The sequence below is a fragment of the Bubalus bubalis genome, chromosome 8, assembly GCF_019923935.1.
Source record: "Bubalus bubalis isolate 160015118507 breed Murrah chromosome 8, NDDB_SH_1, whole genome shotgun sequence".
Taxonomy (NCBI): Eukaryota; Metazoa; Chordata; class Mammalia; order Artiodactyla; family Bovidae; genus Bubalus; species Bubalus bubalis.
In genome coordinates this window covers 51,115,040-51,127,212 of record NC_059164.1, presented here as the reverse complement: position 1 = coordinate 51,127,212, position 12,173 = coordinate 51,115,040, and the positions used below count along the sequence as shown (strand labels likewise).

The 12,173-nt window shown below is 33.8% G+C and overlaps 1 protein-coding gene across 1 annotated transcript in view; it reads left to right on the top strand.

Annotated features, from left to right (window-relative positions):
* The window catches only part of CAPZA2 (capping actin protein of muscle Z-line subunit alpha 2), a 55,909-nt gene extending 45,758 nt beyond the window's left edge, over positions 1 to 10,151 (top strand). The window contains exons 7-10 of the mRNA XM_006069690.4: positions 2,823 to 2,901; positions 5,444 to 5,515; positions 8,212 to 8,274; positions 9,217 to 10,151. Coding sequence (XP_006069752.1) covers positions 2,823 to 2,901; positions 5,444 to 5,515; positions 8,212 to 8,274; positions 9,217 to 9,357 — 355 coding nt within the window. The 3' untranslated portion in view covers positions 9,358 to 10,151. The remainder of the gene's footprint in view (positions 1 to 2,822; positions 2,902 to 5,443; positions 5,516 to 8,211; positions 8,275 to 9,216) is intronic.
* The last annotated feature ends 2,022 nt before the right edge of the window (positions 10,152 to 12,173 follow it).

The following is a 12,173-nucleotide window of genomic DNA, read 5'->3' as shown; positions in this document are numbered from 1 at the left end:
AACTTTAATAACTCTGAAGTAGATGTTTTCATATGGATTGCTTTATGTCTGGTTGGCCAATATGAGGAAATAATGACATGTTTTGTACAGTGAGGCAAATTACAATCATGCCTTATAATTTTTGTACAAATCATTTGATTATGCCTTGTAAAAGTCCAGCTCTCCAAAATACTGGTTTTCCCTGCTCATCTTGAAAGTGAAAGTGAAGTTACTCAGTCATGTCCGATTCTTTGCGACTCCATGGACTGTAGCCTACCAGGCACCTCCGTCCATAAGATTTCCCAGGCAAGAATACTGGAGTGTGTTGCCATTTCCTTCTTCAGAGGATCTTCCCAACCCAGGGATCAAACCTGGGTCTCCTGCATTATCGGCAGACGCTTTACCGTCTGAGCCACCAGAAAGTCCTATTCATATTAGACCTTTATTAATCAAGTTGTTGGGCCTTTTTATTCTTAGACAATCCTAGTTCTGAGATCTCTCCTATTATAAAATTCTGTGGCTCTCCAAGACTTTGTAAGTTCAGAATTGAATGAAATCTTTACTTTTATCCCCATTTTTTGATACTACATGCTAAGCCCTTCAGAGTAAGTATGGTTATAATGTTTACCTGAAATATTTTAGTCTTTGACTTGTTAGCTGAGTTGGTTAGTGGTGTGTTAAATAGCATGTATCAGTAACCCCTGTGGACTAGTTTTATCTATGGTCCAAGGTTGCTCTACTGCTTAACCATCACAGAAATAAATGTAAGGTTACAGGAACATTTGGAGGAAAGCAGATCCCTTATCACTAAAAGGAAAATCCATTCAATTTGTAGATATATTCCTTCTTGACAAGCTGAAGTTTCCTAAAAGTTCTGTTGTATTAACTTACTTGTATGGCCTTAATATAAATGTATTTTGTCCATTTTAGGCCTAAAAACTTGTCACATTGATTTACCAGTATCTTAAGAAATAAATCTTCACAAAATCGCTGTTAATTTATGCTGTTTGTGCCAGGATACTTATAATGAAATCAATCTTGTTGAGATTTGGACTCATTACTCAGTTTTAGTTTAAAATATATTGAGAGATGTTATAGTAAAGTTACTAGTTTATAAATATAGTAAATTTACTGTTTTCAGAAATACAGTTTGTGTCAGCGTATATGTTTCACTTCACATATCTAAATTGTTTTCTAAACTGCTGTGAACATTATATTATTGAAGCTAAAATCACTTCCACATTTTGGAAAAGATAATTTTATATGACATTCCAAAGTATTAGACATCACATATCGCAATATCCTCACTAAAATCTAAATATTTTGGTACAATGAAGTTACTTCAGTTCACCTCAGATACAGATAGAATAAAAATCAAAAGATTCTAGTCATGGACATTTCTTAGATTTCACTAGAGACATTCTTTTCTTGGTCTTTACTGTTTTGCTGACGTCCAGCAGTATTGGAGGCTTAATAAATGGTTGTTGAATAAATTCACATTTGTAATTAAAGCATTAATAGAAGAGAAGGGAAGACTATAATCAAAGGATAAGAAATCTTGACTGTTTACTCCGTTGATGAAAGGGTACTGTCTACACATTGCAATATACTGTTACTATATAGTAATGCCTTTGGAAAGATCTTTTGAAACAGCTCTCAAAGTGGTACCATTGCTTGATTTGGAATTCCCTTTTTTTTTTCTTTTCACAATCAGTGGTGATATGTGCATATTGCTATTATAAATCAGAATTGTGTATGCTTAGACCTCACTAGTTGTTGATACTAATACCTAGATAAAAGGAATAACCTCTTTTGGAATTGTGAAATAAAAATGAATAGATCTAAGTTCTTTGTCCAAAATGACTGAATTGAGTCACTCAAAATCAGAACATGTTACAAAGTTTTCTTTTATTTTGTAGAACATATGCTTTGTTCTAATTATAGCACTTCTCAAGTAAGTGTTGATTTAGGTTTGAGAGTACTATCATACTGTAGGTTTTTGTGATTGGTCAGATTGCAAGACTATTGAAGGGAACCCAGAAATAATTCTGTAGCAAAGCCAGTATAGTGAACCATTAGCTCTGTGACTATTTACATATTGTTTAAAAAAAAAAAACTGATAAGTTTACATATCAGGATACATCTTTAGTATGCAAAGAGCAAATAGAAGTTGAAAGCAAAGAAGTTGCTATGAAAAAGCTGTCAGGGAAAAATAAAATCCGTTATCTGAGAGACAAAAATAAATAACATGCTTGTTGCTTATTTGTAATGTCACAGTTTCCTACCATTAATCTGTACCAATTTTTATACCAAATATCATTTTGAAAATCTAGGAGGACGATGTTGTACCATTTATTTGGAAACTAAATCTAAAATTAGGAAAGAAAAAAAATCTGATGCTTATAACCCTTCTCTTTCCAAATATCAAAATCTCCCTAAGAATGTTGTACTGCCATCCGTCCTTTTACTTAGTATCATTCCGTGGATGGTAAACTTGTGAAAGCCCTTGATAATCTGAATATTTATTCAGTTTTTTCTTAATTAAGGCATAATTGAGAAAATTGATGTAGTTTTGAACTGTATTTTAAGCCTTAGAATTCTGAAATTACATCCATTATGTAGATCCTTATCAGTAAGGTGAAGATTAAATTAAATGTAGCTCATAACTAAACTTAACCTCTTGATTCTTTTGAGTATTTCAGTGATTAAAAAAATGAATATACATCATCCATCCCCCACACTCTCATTATGTAGCGTAAATTTAAGTTTGGAATTTAAATAATTTAAATTTTATTCAAATTATTTTCCCTACCTTATTTACAGCTGCTGTTTTTATTTTTAAGGAATGGTCGTTGGAGGTCAGAGTGGAAGTTTACAATCACTCCTTCAACCACTCAGGTGGTTGGCATCTTGAAAATTCAGGTATGAAATAAATTAGTTTGCTGATGTCTAGATGATTCTGAGCAGAGAAGCAACTAATTCATATGTTTATATTTTCATAGTACTCAGTAGCTATTTCTTTCCCAGATCTTTGTTGAGAGGTAATGGGGGGAAAAAGTAGTGCTGATTTTATCTTTTAAATAACTTTGCAGTTCATTCCCTAGTCATCAAAAATCTGCAGGGGTAGTTGACAGATTCTAAAAACATAGCTAAAATTAGATGCTATCATTTGGTCTGCTGTTCATACAGTTTGTTCATCCAATCATCTTCTGAGTTGAGTTGTGCTGTTCTTTTAAATTGGGGTGGTTGCATGAAATATAATATTAATATATGTGTGTGTGTAGATGTATAAGTATATATATTAATACATGTACATTACATATATCCTAAGTATCTTCTGTACTCATATTTCGCTTATGTGAAACCCACTAGAACTGACTCAATGTAAGCTCAAATGTTTATGTAGAAGAAATCTGATAACTAAGAGGATTTGAATATAAATATTATGAAATAAGTTACAGAGAAATACTGACTGGTCTCTTCTTGGTTCACTTATTTATTCAGTAACATTTATTATATCACGAAACTATCATGAAAGGTATTGTGCTAAGAGCCATAAAGGAATAAAGTTGGATGAAACACACTGCTCTATCATTTGACTCCAGAATATATTATTTCTAGTCTTATGTCCTGTTACATTTATGTCTTGATGTGACTGTCCCTTAAGGGCTAGAGAATAGAAGTTATGAACATGGATTCTGAAACCAGATTGCCTGAGTTTGAATCCCAGCTCTATCAGTTGAGTAACATCAGGAAGTCATTTAAGCTTTTATTTCCTCATCAGCTAAGAAAAAAGAAAGAAAGAAAAATAGCAATAATGAAATAGCTCATACAGTTGTTTGAAACTGAGTTAATATGGGCAAAGTGGTTAGAACAGAGCCAGATATAAAAGTGTTAATGAATGTTACCTGTTATTGTTGACATTATTCTTTCCTTCAGTCAGACCTCAGTAGCTTTCACCTGCATAATTTCTGAGATGGTGCCCCTGTTGGGCTAAAGCTTGTTAAGAATAAGGATTGTCTGGTGCTATCTTCAGCACTTAACATGATGCCTAGCATATAATGTTTACATTGTTTTGTTGATTTGCTGGGGCCTTTGTCATCTCCTAATCCATTTTAGAGCTGCTCTGGTGGCTTAGGTGGTAAAGAATCTGCCTGCAATGCAGGAGACCTGGGTTCAGTCCCTGGATTGGGAAGATCGCCTGGAGAAGGGAATGGCAACCCACTCCAGTAGTCTTGCCTGGAGAATGCCGTGGACAGAGGAGCTTGGCGGGCTGCAGTCCATGGGGTCGCAGAGTCAGACACAACTGAGCAATTAATGCACACAATCTATTTTTTTACATTGCCATCAGAAAGATGATTTTTAAAAATTTTAAATCTGGATATGTTACTTGCCACTTGAAACCATTTTAGTGGTACATTCACTTATTAGATATTCCAGACAATACTGCATAGCATACAAGGCCTACCGTTGACTTGTCCCCTACCTGTGTATTCTATCAGCCACTCCTCTTCCTCCTCAAACTCACACATGCCAGTCCTAGGTACCTGTAGGCCTTTCTAAAGTATACTCTTCTCTAAGCTTAGTTGCTTCATCTTCTCTAGTCCATTATACTCATTTTACTAAAGCCCAAAACAATGTCACCTCTTTTCTGAAGTCCTTTTTTAAGTTTCAGAGAGAGTCTGGAGTATTGCTAATGTATTTTGTACATACCTGTTACTGTGTTGTGTTGAAATATGAGGTCAGGGATTGTCTTTTAAAAAGCTTTATGTTTCTCTAACCTCCTGTAGTAGCAGTCGTCTATATTTAATTACTGTTTATTGAATAAATTCATGTCTTTGGATTTGAGGAGTTAAATGCTGCTGCTGCTGCTGCTAAGTCGCTTCAGTCGTGTTCCACTCTGTGCAACCCCATAGATGGCAGCCCACTAGGCTCCACTGTCCCTGGGATTCTCCAGGCAAGAACACTGGAGCGGGTTGCCATTGCCTTCTCCAATGCATGAAAGTGAAAAGTGAAGTCGCTTAGTCGTGTCCGACTCTTAGCGACCCCATGGACTGCAGCCTACCAGGCTCCTCCGTCCATGGGATTTTCCAGGCAAGAGTACCGGAGTGGGATGCCATTGCCTTAGTGGAAATACAAAGAAGATGACTGGTGTTGGGAGAGAGCATTGTGAGTTCAATTTTGGAAATCTTGCGTTTAGATACTGGTAGAGCATCTGTGAGGTAAAATGTCCTGCAATCCAGTCAGTGGAGGGCTTGCCTGAGTAACTGCAGGAATTGCTGCCTAGTTCCTCACTAGCCTGAAGGCAGTAAGATGCTCACTGAAGTTTAAAAGGTCAAGAGCTCAGCAGAGAAGACTGGGTTAGAGCCGAAATCAGTAGTCATCTGCATTGGTGTGATTGTTGAAGCCATGCGGATCTTGATAACTCCTGAAATGTGGTCTCTGTAATTTCTTTTTCTAATAGGTTCATTATTATGAAGATGGTAATGTTCAACTAGTGAGTCATAAAGATATACAAGATTCCCTAACAGTGTCTGTAAGTAATTATTTCCAGAGTAAAAGTTAAACAACCTAATACTTCTATCAAACCATAACAGTTTTGGAATTAACATTTAAAGTAGTATTTCTGCTTCAGATTTAAGTGTTTTCAGATAGAGGAAAGATGGTAAGTACTTGGAAATTGGTACCTAACTTTTTTTTAAGCAGCTTTGTTTAAAGAGATATATTTCACCATTTAGTTCACCCATTTAAAGTATAAAATTTATTTATTTGTAGTATATTAACCGGGTTATACAACAGTCACCACAATCTTTTTACAACATTTTCATCCTCCAAAAACCCTCCCTCCTACCAGCCCTTCCCCCAAGCCCCTTTGAACCCTAAACCACAATGAATCTACTTTCTGACTGTATGGATTTTCCTATTCTGGACATTTTATATAAATGGAATCCTACAATATGTGTTTTTTTGTGATAGGCTTTTTTACCTAGCATGATATTTTTAAGGTTCACCCTGTGAGAGATGTGTCAGTATTTCTGTCCTTTTTATTGCCAAATAGTAACCCATATACTATTATATATTTATCAGTTGATGGACATGTGTTTTGTTTTTCACTTTTTGTGCTATGAACTTTCATGTACCATTTTTTGTGTAGAAATTGTTTTAATTTCTCTTCAGTATATACTGGGTGGTGGCTTTAGGTTGGTCAAGCCATTTGAAGAACTGCCAGCCTGCTTCCAAAGTGGCTGAACTGTTTTACTTCCTATCAGTTGTAGTTTCTCCACATCCTCACCAAAACTTGTCTGTTTTGATATAGCTATCCTAGTTAGTATTGATCGTACCTTATTGTGATTTTTATTTATATTTTCCTGATGGATAATAATATTGGGCCTATTTTTGTGTATTTATTGGTCATTTGAATAGCTTCTTTGAAAAAATGTCTTTTCAGATCTTTTGTCTATTTTTTGATTAGTTATTTGTATTTTTTTTTGTTGTAATTGTTGCTTACATATCCTGATACAAGTCATGTGTCAGATATATGATTTACAGATACAAATTCTATCTGTCTTTTCACTTTCTTGGTAGTATCATTTGCAAAACAGAAGTAACTGGTTTTGATGTGGTTCAGTTTGTTTTTCTTTTGTTACTTGTGCTTTTGGAATATTAATAGAAACCATCACCTAACCCAGGATCATGAAGATTTACTCCAGTGTTTTCTTCTAAGAATTTTATGGTTTTAGCTCTTTTTTTTTTTTTTCTTCTAAATCTGGTTTTAGCTCTTAAACTAATATCTGTGATCCTGTACTTAACTTTTAAGCCCTGTTGTATTTTTTTCCCCTCTATTTGGATTATGATTTAATGAAGTTTTTCTAAAGTTCAGCTTTCAAATTCTAGAAATTTTGAACTTTTTTTTTCTTGCAAAGTTCTTTCACACATTCTTTTCATTGCAGATACAACTATGTCTTTGTGCAATTTTTTTCTCCCAAGGGTATTAATAATACATTAATAATAACATTTCTGATAAACATTTGTGTTGTATACCTAAAACCATTAGTATATTATAAACATCAACTACTAATACTCAAAAATTTACAAATTTTTTTAAGTTTAATTTTAAGAAAGCATTTAGTATTAAGAAACATGTGAGACTGTATTAGGCCAGATTCTACCTGAAAAGAAATGAAAACTGTGGGATTTTCTTTGGGGGTTTTCTTTCTTTTTTCTTTGCTTTTGTTTTTGTTTCTTTCAGTTTTTCGTTAGCACTAAGGTGATTTCTGATTTCTTACTGAATAGTATTCTTGCAAGATTTGCCAGGAAAGATCATTACTGATGTCTGATTTTCTATAAGGCAGTCTTAGTATAGTTCTGTGTCATGAGTATATATGTAAAGTTACTTTTGTAGTAGGGTACTTAGTACTGTCTTCTTTGAGTAATTTGACATTGAGTAAAAATTATTCCTAAGAGAGATTTGTCTGCAAAATTATAGACTGGAGTTGTGTAAGATCTGGTTGTAGTAATTAAACTTGGCTAGTATGCCAGTTTGTGCTGCTTGTTTTAGAAATTACCTTTTCACTTCATCTTAGAGGATTTTCATTTGTTGTTTTATTGTTTTTGGATAGAAAAAAATGTGCCCATTGTATAAATATATATAAAGATACTAGATAATTTTGTTAACATTTATTTATTTAAAAAGTCTCACTTTCCATTAGCATTTACTATTAGAAATAATGCAAGGACACATTATATTGAAATGTTAAAAAAATTTCCAGAAAATATTTAAACACTAAAAATTCACCTTGAACTTTAAAATATGCTTTTTCTAATTGGTAATATTTTTTAAATGTATCATTATGGTGGTGAATATTGTTCAGTAAGTATTTGGCATACAGTCATTAATTAGAAATCTGTGACTAACTTATCTGTAACGATTATTTATTGACATGTTTGTAAGTATTATAATTGAATTTTTCATCACATATTACTAAGATTTCACTTTCTTTAACCAGGGAACACTAAACACACTCATTATATAGACTTAAAACGTTTTTGCCTAGTTCCCCTGGAATTTAGAATAGTTGATCTTATAGTATTTTCCCTTTGTCATAATTTCCACCTGTGTTTAAATTGTAACAAATCATTAACCAGACATCTATTGACATACCTATTTAAAAGTAATAGTGATGTAGTTTTAAGTTACTATTTTATTTTCTTTCAATTTTGTTTTTCATTCAGAATGAGGTGCAAACAGCAAAAGAATTTATAAAGATTGTAGAGGCTGCAGAAAATGAATACCAGGTATGAGTTTCAAAAATATTATATAATCTATGTTTGCTTATAAATATTGGCACTGAAATTTTAATTTCAGTCATAAGCTTGAACTTTTTCATCATTTCACTATAATAAGATAGTCTTTTTTCATTTTAATTCAAGAGCAGACTTGTGAAAATGTAGTAAAAACTAAGTTTTAGCCAACTGTAATTTCTGAGTACTGGTCAAAGTAGACCAAGATTTTATATGGCTATTTTGTTTCTGACTAGGAAAATCCCATGGACGGAGCAGCCTGGTAGGCTACAGTCCATGGGGCCGCTAAGAGTTGGACACGACTGAGCGACTTCACTTTCACTTTTCACTTTCATGCATTGGAGAAGGAAATGACAACCCACTCCAGTGTTCTTGCCTGGAGAATCCCAGGGACAGGGCAGCCTGCTCGGCTGCCGTCTATGGGGTCGCACATAGTCAGACACAACTGAGGTGACTTAGCAGTAGCAGCAGAAATTCTAATATAGGAGGTGTTTCCCAGAACAGTTAGATTATATGTGATCTGCTTAGATCATAGTTCATTTTATACTCTGCTTTTTATAATACATTCTTTATCAGCTTCTAAATTGCATTTTTGAATTTAAGCATTTATGTATTGGACATGTTTCCACTCCTCGCAAATAGTAATTTGTGAAATTGTTCTGAGAGAAATAATAAATTAGATCCAAAACAAGAACACACAGAAAATAAATCTAATTTATAATTTCATTTTATTAAATTTAATTATTCAAAATGATTATAAGCTTTCTTTTAGCTGCTTTTAAATAGCTTTTAAAACCATTTTGGGATTTTTACTTGACTTTTTAAAAACAATGAAACAAGCTGCTTAAATAAAGGTGTTTCCTAACATATCTATGTGTTTTATACATTGTTCTATTCCTTTTATTTCTTTAAACTTTTAACTGCTGTTTTTCCTAGACTGCCATCAGTGAGAATTACCAGACGATGTCAGACACTACTTTCAAAGCCTTACGTCGGCAGTTGCCAGTTACACGCACTAAGATTGATTGGAACAAGATCCTTAGTTACAAGATTGGAAAAGAGATGCAGAATGCATAAGATGAACATTGCATGACCGGATCATTTTAGTGTCTTTGCGTTAAAAAAAAAAAATCATTGCAAAAGTATTCAAAACTGTCAAGCTACCCAGTCAGAGGGCTGTTGCCATTTAAAATCACTGTAATTAATTAGTTTGGTTAGAGCACAAAGCTTAGCTAATCAACCATTTTTTTTAATTTCTTTTATTCAGAGAAAACTGAAAATCAGTTTAGTTTAAATGTCTTTTACTTTCTGTTGTGTCTTTCTTTCTTACAATGAAGACATGATTCCTCTAGTTTAATGTCAAAAGTTTTTGAAGTGTTTCAAAAAATGTTTTACTTACCGTAACCCTAAAGTTGTTGTCTTTTGGTCTATGAAGTGGGTAACTGTTGCTCTTTGCCCAGTCCTTTTTAATGGGGTCAATAATGGACATTCTAGTATAAGGTGGTTGATGGATTTAGCCATATATGCTGCTAAAGAAATTGTCTACCTTTCCCACCTCACCTCTTTCATTTATGTAAGATTGAGATTAGAGGGAAAGCATTTTCTATTATCAATTGTGTTTAAACCTTCAAGACGGTTATTTAGCTAGCTTAGTGTTTAACTGAACTTTTTTTAAACAAGGCCAAGGTCTAATGCTGTTTTGAGATTCTGAATTAAATGAAAATTCTTATTTCAGAAATGCATTTAATGCTTTTTTTTTCTTGTGACAGTTATGCAAATTAGCTTGGATTCCATATGTCCCTGAGTTATTTTTATCATAAAGCCACAAATGTATTATAAGGCAAATTGTAATATATATAATCCTAAACTCATGACCATGTCTCAGTTTATTTTTTTCTTGGAGTGAAAAGTACTGAAATTCAGTGTGACATTAAAATGAAAATTTTCCTATTTATTTGAATATAAAAATCACTTACCAGTGAATCATATACTATTTTAAAATACTTTCTTTGGATATTTGTGATTCTTTACTGGTTGTGAATTAGAGAAGCTGGGAATACATATGGTGTGCAGTGAAGTCTGAATTTTCCCATCCTTCTGTGCATCCTCCTAAGCATGTTTTTAATATTTAAAAAAATACATTTACTGATGCTACAGGAATTTCAAGCCTGTGGTGAATGTTAGTATTTACTATAGGGAGGGTGGATTTGTGGTTTCATTCAATTCAGTTATTGCTTATTATACTCCAGTGGAATCCTTTCCTCACATACTCCTGCGGATGTCTGGGCCTGGAAATGTTTTTTTTTAAAACACCACTTTTATTATGTACAATAAAATATTTCATTAGCTTGACTTGTATAGATTTAAAAAATTCTCTCAATGAAAGCATGTTGTTTAATTTCTTTTTAAAAAAATCACAGTTGGGCTTTGAAAGCATTGAAAATATAAACATACAGAAAATTATGACACTTTTGGTTATATTGTTTTTTCTAGCTTTAAAATACAAGTTTTCTCATATTGAGGTTCCAGAAGAAAATGAATTATTAGTGTTAATTATCTATTCCCTTTTTTAAAACACATTTTCAAAAGTCTAATAATCATTCTGAACTAAGCATTAGGTGAATCTTTAATTGATTAGCTTAATTATGTTAACTGGGCTATCATGGGTTTGTCATGCACTGAAGGTTAATTATTTTGACTCTGTTTTATGGCCTAGAATGCTATGTTAAAAATATATGTAATTGTTTCTGAGGTGATGTGCATGTAAAAGGTAATATTTATCAAAATAGAGCACAGTCTGAAATAATAGTTGTGTAATAGACTTAGTCTTTCATAGTCTAAGATTGCATTTTATTAAAGTAGAAAAGACTAGAAACATACAGTGTCCTAAAACTCAGGGCTGTCTTTTTCGTAGTACTCATAACTGAGTGACTGAACTGAACTGAATGTCTGCTTTGTTGAATAGGCCAAAGTGTGGAGGTAAAGGCAAAACTAGAACAATTATGCAGTAATTTGGTGGATAGAGAAAGCTGGCTTGGCCTAAGGTGGTAGCTGTAGGCTGTAGAGGTAGTGATTTCTGGATATATGTTAAAGATAAAAGCATTTGGATTTGCCAGCATTGGTTGTAGAATGTGAGATAAAGGGAGATGGCAAGGACATTCGGGATTTGAGAAACTACAGAAGATTCAGGGCCGGGGAGGGCTGGGAGCTTTGTTTTCAAGGGGGAAGTACCTTGTAGCAGTTAGATACTGGAGATAGGAGGTAGACAAATGCTCTAGACCAGAAGAATAGGAGAGCTGACAGACCTGGGAAACATAGTTGATAGCTAGGCAAAATGGAAGACTACTCAAGGTTAGTGATAGTGAGTTTATAAGAAGACTACAAGTAAGGCAGTGTGTTATCTTCGGCCATGTAAAGCAGCATAAGTGCAGGCCTAGAGTAGGTGAATTGGATTTAACAGAGGTTGCCACAGGAGTCTTACTGACCCAATGAAGAGGGTCGGTGTTGTAGTGATAGCCTGGGAACTTCAGCTAGGTAAACAGGGAAGTGTGGACGTGAGAGGAGGAGAAAGAAAGTGAAAATGTGGCACCGTCGATGCACTATAAGTCTGTTCAGAAAGGACAGTCTGGAAATGTCAGAAGTGGAAGTTAACATGATGTGCTTAAAGTTGAGAATTTGAGGAGTTACACTTAATCTGTTATGACAAGTATGATCAGTCAGTCACTGACTTAGGTGAGACAAGAGAGGAATTCAGGAGCCGTGAAATCCATGCTTGCTGTGGATATTACAGCCAAGGATTACAGTAGATTAGGTGTTCTGACGTGAGTGCTGTTTTCTCAGACTATCTGAATGTACATTTATAATACATTTGATAGATAACTATGAGCTGTTTC